Source organism: Delphinus delphis, chromosome 2 (assembly GCF_949987515.2).
Source record: "Delphinus delphis chromosome 2, mDelDel1.2, whole genome shotgun sequence".
NCBI lineage: Eukaryota > Metazoa > Chordata > Mammalia > Artiodactyla > Delphinidae > Delphinus > Delphinus delphis.
In genome coordinates this window covers 75,324,228-75,339,751 of record NC_082684.1, presented here as the reverse complement: position 1 = coordinate 75,339,751, position 15,524 = coordinate 75,324,228, and the positions used below count along the sequence as shown (strand labels likewise).

The 15,524-nt window shown below is 38.7% G+C and overlaps 1 long non-coding RNA gene and 1 gene segment (V, D, J or C); one reads left to right on the top strand and one right to left on the bottom strand.

The window, feature by feature from the left end:
- The window catches only part of LOC132420440 (uncharacterized), a 134,369-nt gene that overhangs the window by 41,518 nt on the left and 77,327 nt on the right, over nucleotides 1-15,524 (bottom strand). The gene's annotated exons all lie outside the window — the stretch shown is intronic.
- LOC132420437 (T-cell receptor alpha chain constant-like) overlaps nucleotides 15,346-15,524 on the top strand; it is a 220,774-nt gene continuing 220,595 nt past the window's right edge. Inside the window, 1 exon segment of the C gene segment in view lies at nucleotides 15,346-15,405. Within this exon segment, the coding sequence occupies nucleotides 15,354-15,405 (52 nt within the window).

Here is a 15,524-nt window from a genome sequence, read left to right as displayed (position 1 = left end):
CGGAGAACTTGTGAGAAGGAAATTCACTCTAATCCACATCTTCCTTGAAGGCTTTCAGGTTTCTAGGCCAGAGTCACTCCTGAACATAAAAGAATGCTATCAAATGTCAGCATAAAGTTTTCTCTTACTTGAAATGACCTCACTAATCTTATCCTGATATCCTGGATACAAAGCCCATCTTAACTCACCTAAGGCATGCCAGGAGTATACTTGTCATTAAATAATTCAAAAGCATGGCTTCTACTCAAAATTCTCCAGGGTTTTCTCCTACCTTTCTAGCCATCCCTACTTTCTTCTTCCTTTGAAGGCTGTACTTTCTCTACCAATTTCTTGAATTCTGGGGTTCCTAATCCCTCTTCTATATTAAATACACACAGGTTCTAGACCATCTCATCAACTCCTAAACTTCAAACACCACTTAACTGTTCTCTACTGAAAAATTTGTATCTCTAGCCAAGATCTTTCTCAGTGCAGATCCAACTCTATGCTTCAACCTCAATATGCCACAGATTGAGATCATTATCTTACCAATCTATAGGTCATCCTTCTCCAGTGTCCCCATCCTAGTGAAGGAAACCATCATCCATCCAAGGTATTTTCCTCACTATAGCCAGAGCTATCATTTAAAATTGCAATTGCAGTCATTTCACACTCTTGCTTAAATTAATCAATGACTTCCCATTTCCCATTGGACAAAATTCAAAATCACACCAAGGCTCATAAATCCTTCCTTGCTCTGACTTCTCTGGGCTCATTTCCCAACTCTCATCTTCACCCATATCGGATTGTGGGCTTACTATCTCCTGTTTGCCTTTCCAGGACCTTGCTCCATCCTTCTACGCTCTGTTTTGTGCCCCAGGTGGCTGACTTGTAGGGACCACATCAATGGGCTCTCTTGCCTTTCTGATTTTTTTGGCCCAAGGGGAGCACCTGCAGAAATCAGAGGGAAGGAGGAGCATAAGGTCAGGGTATATATTCCCCCAGCTTCCTCCCTGTGGGATTGACATTGACTGACATTGGCCCTCTATCAGAAGGTCAGCGCTTTAAGACAGCCTCTTCAAACAGCTTGTTTATCTGCAGGTTCCCATGATCACTCCCACCCTTCTATTTAAAGCCCTGAGTGATGCTGGTCCCAGAATATAGCACTATCTCTTACATGTTATACCCTGCTCATACTTTTGTAACTAGTGCCACATTAAGGTCTCCTCAAATTTTGCAATTTTTGTGTACATGAGTTTTTTGCTAGAATCCTGACCAATACTGTCTGCTTTCAGATCCTAAAATGTGCCTGATTTGACTTTAATATTACTTCTTCAGGGAGGACTTTCCTAGCTTCCTTGATTCAAGTATAACCGCCTCCTAAACTCTTACAGCTCCCTGTGCTCTCCAGTCACAACATCCTCCACACTTAGTGGCAGTCATTGAATGAGTGTTAATGTCTATCTAGTGTTAATAGTACTATCTCTATTAGATAGTGTTAATGCACTATCTCTAATGTGCATTCCACAACATCAGGGACTAAATTTCTGTCTTGCTCATTGTCATAGCCTAAGAGCTCAACCTGGGACCTGGAACACAATGGATTCTCAATAGTTATTTGTTGAATTCATAAAAGAATGAGTGAATGAATGAATGAACCTGCTTTTATTCAAAAATAATGCATCAGAAAATTATAAAGCAAAATTTGTTGGAAATATAAGGATAATTTGGAAATATATTAATTATGAGATACTTTAATAACTACTTCTCAGAGAGAGAAAGAGGAAGATGGACATGAAAAATAACTTTGCAACGTGTGTATATATATATATATATATATAGAGAGAGAGAGAGAGAGAGAGAGAGAGAGAGAGAGAGGGAGAGAGAGAAAGAGAGAGAGAGAAACATTTACCAAAACATGAACATGTATTATGACTCAAAGAAGGAAAGATTCATAAAAGCCACATTCTGTAAACACAATACAATAAAGCTAGAAATTAATAATTAAAAGATAGCTAATAAATGAGTTGGAAGGAAATTAACCACTTTTAATATTCTAAATAATTTCCAGGTCAAATAACTAAAAGTTAAAATTGCAGGTCATTTAATATTAACACTAATGACAGCACTACATATAAAAACCTATGGATTTGTTCAAAGCACTACTCATAAGGAAATGTATAGCCTTAAATACATTTATTAATAAAGAGTCAAAGAAGCCAAATTTCCCATTCAAGGAAAAAATAATAATAATGAGCAAAATAAACTAAAATATAGAAGGGGAAATTCTAATAATAAAAGTAGGAATTAATTTAAAAGCAAAACAAAAATTAGAATTTATAAATAAGCCAAGAGCTCTAGAAAATATGTTAAGAAAAAAGAGAGAAAATACATATTAAAAATGAGAAAGGTGATATAACCACTTCTAAGGAAGCAATTTTTTAAATCATCAGTTAATACTTTGTATAAATAGATCTTGATTAAATGATTTTTAGAAATATATAATCTTTTCACTTGAACTTCTAAAGTTTGCTAAAATTTATATTATTTTATAATTCCAAAGTCTGCATCAAATCATAAGGAAAAAAATATCCTGAATTCTGCCTCTTCTACTTTCCTCATGTAACCAGCACACAAATACTCCACATATACCAAGTACCATGTCTCAACTCTCCTGTGTTTCCATTTTTTCAAAAAAACATTTTTCATTCCTACTATTGTGGGCTGAATTGTGTCACTCCAAAATTTATATGTGGAAACCCTAACCCCCAGTACCTCAGACTGTGACTGCATTTGAAGATAGGGCCTTTAACACAGTGATTAAGTTAAAATGAGGTCATTAGGGTGGACCTTAATCCAATCTGACTGGTGTCCTTATAAAAAGAGACAATTAGGACACAGACACTAGGGATGCTCAAACACAGAGGAAAGACCAATTGAGGACGCAATGAGAAGGCAGCCATCCAAAAGCTAAGGAAAGGGGCTTGAGTAGAAATCAAACCTGGCTGACACCTTGATTTTGGACTTTTGGCCTCCAGAACTGTGAGAAACAAATTTCTGTTGTGTAAATCACCCAGTCTGTGTTACAGAAGCCCTACTTTTACTTTACTTTTTTTTTTTTGGTACGTGGGCCTCTCACTGTTGTGGCCTCTCCCGTTGCAAAGCACAGCCTCTGGACGCGCAGGTTCAGCGGCCATGGCTCACAGGCCCAGCCACTCCACGGCATGTGGGATCTTCCCGGACCGGGGCACGAACCCGTGTCCCCTGCATCGGCAGGCGGACTCTCAACCACTGTGCCACCAGGGAAGCCCATACTTTTAGTTTACTTTTAACAAACAAATCACCGACCATGTGCCAATCACTATGCTAAACACTAGGAAATCAAAACTGACTAAGAGAATGAGTCCCTGTTTTCTGGGAGCTCACAGTCTAGAAAAATAAACATATGTGCACACTGATAAAAATTCTATGTGGTACATGTGATAATGCATACTAACATCTGTCATTTATTGAGCTTCTGCTCTGTGTCAGCACTTTCCATTTATCTAAAATTCTGTACTTTACCTCCAGCTGTCACTTGTCCATTTTCACTTATTGATATATCACTATTATCTCAATTTCAAAACACTTTCCCCATTCAGATACCTCTTCAAACTTCCCAGTTTCTGTAAATATCACATCCTTCCTTTATTCAGGCTTGAAACTTTCGAGTTTATAGTTGGGCACCAATTCTTGTCAGTTTTTTCTTTTAAGTGCTCTCAGATTCATCCTTTATTTAGACTCCCCACGACTACAGCCTTATTGAAGTCGTTCCATGCCTCTCAGTTCCTCTCAGCAAGTTGAAAGGAATGTTCTCTTTGCTCTCCATTACTGAAGTCTCTTTCTTGCCCTTCCCCCCTACCCTGCCAACTCCCAACCATCCAAAAAGAATAGCTACCCCTGCTTTCTAAAATATTTTTTCACCATATCACTCCACTATTCAAAACCCCATAACAGTTCCTGTTTTTTCACAAATATAAGCCCCTTTGACTAGTTTCCAGTGACCTCCATAATCTGCTTCTCCTTTTACCCAACAACCCTCATTCCCAGAAGCTACTTCCCATATTTTCTGTGTTAGACCACCGTAACACTTTCTCACAAACACATCATCCTCACTTCTATCTCCCTATGTTTTTTTTCTCTATCTAAACATTATGTATTCCTCAGGTCTCAACTCCTCCAAAGAGTCTGCACTAAATTCCTGCCACCTTCTATAATCTCTCTTTCTCTCTTCTGAATTAGTTACAGCCTATAACCCAACTCCCAAAATTCACCCCTTTCACCATTAACTTTTGCTCTATGTATATTATTTTAATCTTCCTAACTAACTTACAGTTCCATTAAGACCAGAACTAGATCTTGTGAAATTTTGTAATAGTCCCATCCCATCATTTATACTATTACTTTATACTTAGTGGGTGCTTGGTATGTACTCTTGACTATAATGTCTTTTATTTCTTCAAGTGTCTTTTATTTTCTCCCCAAGTGCTCTCTTCAAGAGAAAAATTCAAGAAAAATCAGTATTGAATGGTTCTATCAGTCTTGGAGAGTTCATGCAGGAAAGGGAATTTCAGTGGGACCTTGCATGAGACGAGGATTGAGTTTAGGGTTTTTAAAGAGAGAGAATTTACATGTAAAAAGCTGTCCACATTGACTGCAGTGAGCATAGTAGGTGAAAAATTACTGTCCCTAATTCTAATGGCAGCCTATTACACACACACAAAAAAGCACAGGACATGGCGTTAGCTCAGCAATTAGACAGTCATGTTGAATTCCACTCCACTGCATATCAGCTGCATGATCTTTAGCATATTATTTAATGCCTGTAAGCCCCAGTTTCATCTTCTGTAAAATATAGATGTCCTGAGGATTAAATAAGATCATTCATTCACTTAGCATAATGTTTGGTGTACAGTGTAGCTCTATACATATTTGTTATTATTATCACATTTTGTTCTCTTTTTCACAACTTTCTGGAAGAGATATTTGAGAACCTAAAGAAGCTGTGATGCTGTTCTTCAAGAGTTAACATAGTACAGAAAAATGTACACTATGTGTAGGAAGGCAAGATGATTCATAAACTATCCCGGTTCATCCAAAGCAGCTCCTCATGTTTAGGGGAGTCCTAAACCTTCCCATCCTCCCAGTCTCCCCCTACCAATAATCCACACAGTTGAGATAAACTGATTGTGGTGGGTATCACCACAATTTTGCCCACTCAGAACAACTCCCTCCTTATAAATAAATAAATAAACTCTAACCATGTGGTCTGAATGGAGGCTGCCATCTTTCTTACATAGCTGCCACGTTAGATACTCCTGAATGACCCAGAGGGGGACGCCTGACCCAGTTGAGCCAATTGTATCACTTATACCCTGCTGCAGTCACAAACTGACCCCCCTGGAGGAAAACCCAACTCAGACTAAGGTGAGCAAATCCCAGAATTTTTAGATTTGGAATGAAAAAAGGGATTCTCAGTCTTCTTTGGTGGCTATGCCATGAGATGAACTCCAGCTGGAAAATGTTTGCACTCATGTCTCCTGACTTGTGGTCTAAGTGAATAAATCTGATGTTCAGAGATAGGTGGAATGAAAGGAGAATCCTTGAAGGATTCAGTCCCATGGCACCCTGGATATCTGAAGCCCATATACATACATATATACATTCTGTACTTGTCTATGTTATAGGAGCCAATACATAATCTGCCTAATTCTCTTCTTGCCTAAGCTTACTTGAATTACATCTCTGTCATTTGACAAATGTCCTGACTAAGTAAATGAGATTTTTAAGGATTAATTTGCTAAGAAATTTTTAGAAACATTTGCTTGCTGGCTTACAAAAAGCAAATTCTACTTGTTTACACAATTCTACAGGTTACTTTCTCAGTAATTTCTCTAAATATCCTGAAGGTGGCACTATTTCCATTCACAACAAAACAAAACAAAACAAACTCTTCTGTCCAAAACATTTTTTTTTTAAACAAAAGGGAGGAACTGAGTGAATTGCATGAGATGGTTCTAATTGGTTGGAACATCTGTTGAAATGGTGTTTCTGTAGAGAAAGAAAAAGTTACCATATTTGGGGACCCCTGGCCAGTTTTCAAAACACCTTAATCTGAGTCTTCAGTGAACTGGACCAGAAAAAGAAAAAGAAAAAAAAAAAATGAAGAAGCAACTAGCAGCGATTCTGTGGCTTCAACTAAGCTGTGAGTTGAGGGTTTATTGGAAGGGGAACCATGGGGGTCAAGGAATTGTCATAAGGTGTTCAGGGGTGGGGACAAGGTTCAGTGTGACTCATTTGAGGTTCCCTGGGGAGGAGCTGGATTATAGGAATAACTGGTGAGCTCCTCCTTCTGAAATGTTCTCTCTGGACAGGGTTAAATGCAGAGGTGAAAGTGGAGCAAAGGCCTCCATCCCTGAGCATCCAGGAGGGAGAAGCCAGTACCATCTACTGCAATCATTCAATCACTGCTTCCGACAGACTGCACTGGTACTGACAGGATCTGGGGAAGAGCCTGGAATCTCCGTTCTTATTGTTGTCAAATGGGGTAGTGAAGCAGAAGGGAAAATTAACAGCCTCCCTTGATACCAAAGCCCGTCGCAGCACCCTGCACATCACAGCCTCCCAGCCTGGCCTCTCTGCCACCTACTTCTGTGCCGTGGATGCACAGGGTTCCTCCAGCACTTTCAGTCTGTACCCAAACCTGCAGCTGCAGCTCCAGCCCATCCCCTGCTGTGGGGATTGCAGTTCTGAGCCTTCAAACAATAGGAGCAATCAAACAATAGACACTGAGAAGTTATTGTTTCTGTACTGTAATGCTAAATTTTTAAAATTTGAATGCTAAGATCTTTAATAATACAATGATGATAATAATTAAATTTTGGATAAATTTTCTAATTTATTCTTGGATTCTCAAAATTAATTCTATTTTGTTGATATTCAGATTTGGCTTTAGCTTTGACCAAACATTGACTTTTAACACCTCAACATTGGGCACTTGGTTAAATTGTGTTTCCAATGCACCATATTTTAAGGAAATAATTAGATGTGTGAACAAGGTTTATATTCAATACAGCATTGTTTATAAAAACTAGAAAAAATGGAAACAAGTGTCTAAAATACTGACATGGTTGTGATATCTAAGTTTTATTGGGAGTTACTCTCCCTTGGAATGTGTGTAACTCCCCTTTGCACAAAAAGACCAACTTACACCCAACATGTCCCTTAAGAATGAGTACAGTAGTAAGGACATGGGGCAGATTTTTGAGAGGCAGAGGATTGGTTTATAACCTGTTCATTAACTTGTCACAAGGGGGCGCTGTTCGCTAACACAGGCATAATTTATGCATGCTTTCTGAACACTGCTGTGATCCCTTTGTATCTTCACTTCACAGTGATCCCTCCCTCCAACAGACCGGAGACAGTAACAGTGAACTCTTCTCTGGGCTCTCTAATTCTGATCTTAATGTTTGGTGAGTATATTTTACTTGAATGTCTTTTATTATTTCAGAAGAATGAAAACCTTCTCCAAAAGATGCAACTCATGACAAACTCATGACATAAGCACTTTTTTCCACCTCAGGAGGAACCAGCGGCAATTCAGTCCAACACACAGGCCAAGTCACTGCCTCAGAAGGAGCCTTGCTGACCATGAACTGCACATACACATGCACAGGGTACCCTACTCTTTTCTGGTATGTCCAATACCTCAGCAACGTCTGCAGTTTCTTCAGGAAGAGACAATGAAAAACAGCAAAAACTTTGGAGCCAGAAACCTTAAAGACAAAAGCTCCCCTGTTGTGAAATACACCATCCAGGTATCAGACTCAGCCATGTACTACTGTCTTCTGAGAGACACAGTGCCAAGGGCACAGGGGCAGCTGTACAAAAACCTCAAGGGCCCATGTGAGGGGTGCAGTGAGGCTGGGAGCCTCAAACTGAGGAGTCCTGTTCTCCCTCACAGTCTGCTGGGACGTCGTTAGAAGATAGGGAGAAAAAAAATCAGCTATGATTACCTCTAATTCCAGGGGGCACAGCAGTTCTTTGGCTGAAAATGAGGTGAGGGGAAAGGGTCTCAGATAATGTGCCTGCTCTCAATTCGGCCAGCTCTCCCCTGTCCTTGAGGCTCCCCTGCAGAATGTTTAGGAATTAGCTTCTAATGACTTGCATGCCAACCTTGGCTCTACTGCTTAATAGCTATGCTAATTTGGCCACGTTAATTGGTGTCTCCGAGCTTTAGTTTTTTCATCTGTAAAGTAGAAATAAAAATAATCACACAGGGCTTCCCTGGTGGCACAGTGGTTGAGAGTCCGCCTGCCGATGCAGGGGACACGGGTTCGTGCCCCGGTCCGGGAAGATCCCACATGCTGCGGAGCGGCTGGGCCCATGAGCCATGGCCGCTGAGCCTGTGCGTCCGGAGCCTGTGCTCCGCAACGGGAGAGGCCACGGCAGTGAGAGGCCGGCGTACCGCAAAAAAAAAAAAAAAAAAAAAAAAAAAAAATCACACAATATAACATGGGGATAAAGTGAGAAAAGATAGGTTGAAAGGAACCGATCAGGTCTCAAAGCATCATGGAACTAGGAAGCCCCACCATAGCGGTTCTTCCCCCTTAAAGCAATCTCTGCCTAGTCCTGACCACCCTAACAGGGCTTGCCAACCCCCCAGTTTATCACACCACCCCATCTCAACCTCCACCCCTGCCCCAGGCTGTTGTGATCAATGCATCATCTTCTCTCTCTTAAGGACCCAGTTGAAAAACTGAGTGGAGTGATGATAGATAGATGATAGAGAGATAGACATCTATAGATACAGATATATATATAGACAGCCAGACAAATAAATATAGAATGAAGCATCACTCTCTTCCTTAGAGTGGAAGAATTTGGTAGTTCACAGAAATTAAAATATTTATGACCTGATGTCACTAATCTTTGTGAAGTTATCCCTGATATAGGAATTGCCACAAACCCTATAGCTAAAGCCGGTACCACAGCGATGATCATCTCCAGTGACAGCATGAGGGACAACTTGGAGCACCCAGCAATAACAATATCCCAGTTTTCTTCATTACCCAATTATATACCATGTGACTTGTCTCTTAGAGTTATTAAGCATGTCCCAATCAAGTATCTCCAGCTATTTTCCATCATCCTAGCATCATCATCAATAACATTTATTAAGCCTCACGATAAGCTCTGAAACTTTACACATATTAACTCTTTTAATCTTTACTACATTTCTATGAGTTGGATTCTATTAGGATCCCCACTTTAAAGATGAGGAAACTGAGGCATAGAGAAATAAAGTAATTTCCACAAGGCCACTTACGGTTACAAGCACAATTAAGAACCTGAGATTCTAGATGGTTCAGCTCCCTAATCATTCCTTTTTTTGGCAACATGGTTTTAACTCAACAAATATTGATTGAACCCCTACCTGTTCTTGGTAGTGTTTTTCGCACTGAGATACAGAGGCGAACGAGTCAAATGGGGCCCCTGCCCTACTGGAGTTTATAGTCTCTTGGGAGAGGTAAACATTAATCAATTATATCAGAAATTAAAATGGAACACTTTATGTCTCAGGTTTGGCTCAGGTCTCAAAAAGCTAAAACAAGCAATAGATGGAAAGTGCCCCATTTTCCAAACTGCAAGGAGATACCTAATAATAGTCTGGTGACCTCCCTCTATCCTAACACCCACCTTAAAACTATAGGTAATTGTAGTGAGGTGGATGGACCTAGAGGCTGTCATACACAGTGAAGTAAGTCAGAAAGAGTAAAACAACCACCATATGCTAACACATATATATGGAATCTAAAAAAAAAATGGTTCTGAAGAACCTAGGGGAAGGACAGGAATAAAGACGCAGACACAGGAATAAAGACGCAGATGTATAGAATGGACTTGAGGACATGGGGAGGGGGAAGGGTAAGCTGGGACGAAGTGAGAGAGTGGCATGGACTTACATATACTACCAAAAGTAAAATAGATAGCTAGTGGGAAGCAGCCATATAGCACAGGGAGATCAGCTTGGTGCTTTGTGACCACCTAGAGGGGTGGGATAAGGAGGGTGGGAGGGAGACGCAAAAGGGAAGAGATATGGGAACATAAGTATACGTATAGCTGATTCACTTTGTTATACAGCAGAAACTAACACACCATTGTAAAGCAATTATACTCCAATAAAGATGTTAAAAAAAAAAAAGTATAGGTAGTTAAATTTGAAGAAACCCCAGTACCATATTACACTGATGCCATTTAGGTAAAACCTTTTTTGCTCTCTTACCTCCATCCCAAGCCTGGAAGAGACAGAAGTTGCTCAGTGAGCAGGAGAGAAGCATTAGTTCTCCTACTCAGTGAGGAGGAGAGAGGAAGCATTAGGAGGGGAACTGGACAAGGAAGAGACCCGGCTGCCACAACTCACTGTGGGCTCCCACCTGAAGCAGACCAGAATTAGGAGGGTAGGGAGCGCGGGTAGATGCTTGATGCTTGGATTTAAGATGAAACTTGGTGTTTTAACAAAGATATAGTCTGAACATTTTAATTGCTAGAATGGGATCATTTCTATGACAAGACTTCCTGGAGAAATTATGGTATGTACAAACACATGTATCAAGGAGGGCTGGAAGAAAGGAGCCTTCATATCAGGTTTACGTGGACAGACGTGAGAAAGATGAAAGTGCTTTATGATTACACCCTATCAAGTTACACTTATCAATGAAATTGTTATAACAAGTATAAACAGTATGTTTATAAAAATAATTTTAACATTATAAAAATATAATGAATTATATATATTATAGGTAATACATATATTACCAATCAGGTAATGAATTAATTATAAGTGTAATGAGTGCTGTGAAGGATACTTGCAGGTAATGGTGAAAGTGTTCGACAGAGTGATAAACCCAGCCCGGAATTTGGGGGACAGTGTCCTGGGGAATACGCAGGAGAACCTTGGAAAGAGAAGTTGGGTATTTCAAGAACTGAACAAAGGCAAGATAGCTAGAATTCAGAGAGCTAGGAAGATAGAGTGATTAAGGGTCAGATAATGTTTTATAAGTCATTACAGGAATTTCAGTATTTATCCAAAAAACAATGAATGCTTTAAAATGACTTTAAGCTAAAAAATGACACCTTTAGAATTACACTTTTTAAAATGTGGCTTCAGAGCCAAGACACAAATGGTGCTGGGACAACTGGATAGCCACATTCAGAAGACTGAATTTGGACTCCTACCTCACACCACACACCAAAAGTAACTCGAAGTGGCTCAGAGACCTAAATGTAAGAATTAAAACTGTGAAACTCTTGAAGAAAGCCCAGGAGTAAGTTTTTGTGATCTTGAGCAAGGATTTCTTAGATGTGACATGAAAAGCACAAGCAATAAAATAGAATATTAAGTCAACTTCAGTAAAAGTAAAATCATTTGTGCTTCAAAAAACACTATCAAGAAAATGAAAAGACAGCCTACAAAATAGGAGAAAATATTTGTAAATCATATATATCATATATCTGATAAGGGACGGGTAACTAGAATATATAAAGAACTCTTACAACTCAATAATAAAAACACAAATAACCTGATTAAACAATGAGTCAAAGGATTTGAATAGACATTTCTCCAAAGAAGATATGCGAATGGCTAATAAGCATGAAAAGGTAGTCATCATTAGTCATTAAACAAATGCAAATCAAAATTACAATGAGATACTACTTCACACCCACTAGACTGCTATAATTTTAAAAATAAAGATGACAATATAAAAATAATGAGCAATAATAAAATAATATAAAAATAAATAATATAAAAAATAAAAGAATTTTTTAAAATAACAGGTGTTATCAAGGGTGTGGAGAAATTAGAGCCCTCACAGCTGCTGGTCGGAATGTAAAACAGTGCCACCACTTTGGAAAGCAGTTTTGCAGCACCTCGAAATGTTAAACCTAGATTTATCATATGACCTAGAATTCCAGTCCTACGTATCTACCCAAAATACATAAAGCTTGTACATGACTGTTCAGAATAGCCAAGCAGCAGAAACAACCCAAATGGATAAACAAACTGTAGTATATCCATTAAATGAAATATTATTCAACCATAAAAAGGAATGAGATACTGATTCATTACAACATGGATGAACCTGGAAACATTATGCTAAGTGAAAGAAGCCAGACACCAAATGCCCATATTGCATATTCTATTTATATAAAATTCCCAGAATAGGCAAACCCATAGAGTCAGAAAGCAGATAAGTGGTTGCCAGGGGCTTGGAAGAAGGAATGGGGAGTGACTGCTTAATAGTTTGGGATTTCTTTGGGGGATGATAAAATGTACTGGAACTAGACAGTAGTGGTGTTAGCACAATATTGTGAATGTTCTGAAAACTACTGAATTGTATGCTTTAAAATGGTTAAACTGGTGAATTTTATTTAAATATAACTGTACTTAATGAAGTGAGAAACTCTAAAAACAAATCAAATTCTTACAATCCACTGTAAACAATTTCAGTAATAATATTAAAGAAGTCATCTAATGAAACCTACAGCAGTGCAGGGAAGTACACTAACTCAGATTCTAACTAAAAATCATAAAAATACGGGCTGTCTGACACATGGACAAAGGGGAATAGCAAAGATATCATGGGTCTTTAAGGAAAGCATTCAAAACTGAAAACCCATTAAAAGTGAAAAATGAAGCTTGAAGAAAATATGAGGTGCAGCATAAAGGGCATTTTAGCACAGTTTGGAGAAAAGAGGAGGGTGGAGCAGGGGAGAAGTTTGAGTCACATATTAAGGAAAACAGAATAACGTTGACAGATAACAGAGAAAAAATAGAGTGTCTCAACTCCTGGTTCATTCTCTACTCTCCATCAAGCAGAATAATTTTCAAACTGGAAAAGAAAAAAATGGAAAATTATGATAAGGGAAGAGATGCAAAGAGAGGTCTTGGACACTTACAATATAATCAAGTCTTCTGGGTCATTTAAATTAATTTCCAAACTACAAAAAGAATTTGCTGGCATGATTTGAGAGGTACTGGGGAAATTTTTTTGAAAAATTAAGGGGAATGAAGGAAATCCTAAACCCATAAACATGGAAGACGTGGATTAATATCCAGCAAAGTTTTAGAGCAAATTATTAACAGATGACATGTGTGCCCTTAGAAAATAATGCAGCCATCAATATGAGCTGGAATGAGTTCTCTGAAAATATTTTTTTAAACAAAGCTGCTAAATTCAAGGTACTTCTGTAGACTAAAATTGTCTCAAATGTTTGCAAGACATTTACTATTTTGTTTTTCATTATATCATTAGGAAAATAGTAAAATAATAATATCACATATCATTTGTTGTGTGATGTATTTATCACAGGCCCTATTATACTATCAATAATAGTAATAGCTGACATTTGTCAAGGGCTTAATATGGATGAAGTATTGTTCTAAGTGCATCACATACATTGATTTATTTAATCTTTACTACAGCCCCATAAAGTAGGTACAATTATTAGCCCCAAGGAAACTGAGGCAGAGAAATTAACTAAATTGCCTAAGAACACAGTCAGTATAGTACAGGTAGATTCCCCCAAGGCCTGAATTCTTAACCACGATACTTTGTTAACTCCCAACGTTATCTGTAATTCTCACCACAAAACCACAGTTTGGTATTGTTATCCCCATTTTACAGGAAACGGAGGACTGCAGTGTTGTGGTAACTTCTCAAAACCCAATCTAGTAAGTGGTAGGGCTAAGACTCAAACAAGTCTATTTGGCTCCAAATCATATTCACTTTGCCCTTCTGTGTAATGCTACAGTCCATGGATCCTCGGCTGAAAGAATGGCCATGAGTAAAGATTCCATGTAGAGAACTATCTCTCTTGTATCACATGATTTTATCCTTCATCCTGACCTGTTCATGGTCATCTAATGTGAATTCATGTAAGATATGCCCATAAACTGTGCAAATGGCACAATGTTGAGATAGGTAGCTAATGTGTTAGATCATATTAGATGGACTGAAACAGCCAAAATAAAATTTAATGTTGATAACTATATATTTCTGCATGTATTTTAATGCAAATCAATTGTGATATATAGGAAAAAGGACCCCGGACTTAGAGTATTTTTTGTGAAAATGATCTGGTTGTGCAACCCACTCAAACTAGCTCAAGGAAAGGGAGAGTGTCTGAAAGGGTACAGGTGAATCTCATAAAATCCATTTGCAAAAAATACAGCTGGACCTTACAGGAGGAAGAAAACCATCAATTTGCTATCCTTTCTAAAGTTACTCCTCTCTGAAAGTATAATCAGTTCTCCTCTTGGGAGATCAGATTCCACTGTAAGCCTGCTAGTTTCTACTCCACAATAATCTGAGTTTGAACCTACCCAGCTTTCCATTTTCCTAAGAGATGACTCTGGCTGGAACCCCATAGGGTTTTATAGCTCTAGTGACAAATATTGTCTAACTACTATTTTTATATTCCTATTCCAAATTAATTTACCCAGATACAATAAGCTATAGTCAGGGAAACTAGGTCACTTGGTACAAACATAATTCTAGATTCATCTCTTAAGGGGCACATCCAATGGAGGGGATATGGGCTGGAAAGGAGTCCCAAAAGTAGAAAATGACTATAAGTTCAAAATAATTCAACAGTGTGATAAGACCACTGAAACAGTAATAGATAACAATCATAGATAAGCCAGAAACCAGATGAATAAACATTTGAAACATATTTGAAGAGACATAGAAAAACTGTAGCAAGTCCAAAAAGGAAAGATCAGACTAGGAAAGGAGTCTGACATAATATTATGGGAAAAAACAGGGATGTCACATGAAGAAACCAGATATTTTTATAAGGAATCCCTTTAAAAACCAGAACAGAGCTGTCCTTGGATTTTCAGAAAGATACAATGTAAAATGCACAGGTTGTCACTTACTCCACTTGATGTAGCATAGCCGGCTGAAGCCAAGGAATCACAGGACTTCTATTCCCCATCTTACCCCAACTCCGGGGCTCCTAGCACTGATAATAACTTTGATTCCAGTTTTGTCTTCGTTTTTTCATCAGAGTATTTGACCTATTGATACATAATGAACAACTGTGTGTGTTGCCACTAGGTGGCAATGTGGGCATTTTATTTAAAAGACCATGGACAGTTCGCTGTGCAGGTAACCTTACAAATAGTGCAGAGGTTTGCATTTGTTCTGCCTTTGATGGGCTGGGAATCCCGTTTGAGTTCTAAAGTAAATGTAGAGAACTTATAATAATAACAGACTCCTTTGACCAACTAACATATATTCCGAATCCTCTAACAGAGATCTGCGGTAAAAATGGTGAAGACCCAGCAAGTTTTGTTGGCTCTTCTGTGGCTTCGGTTACACTGTAAGTTGGGGCGTTTCTGGATATGGGAACAGGGAGACTAAATGGATATTTTTTTCAAAATTCTGAGGAGGGGAGATAAGGGAGTCCACGTGACTGATCTGGAGTGCCCTCTGGGAAAC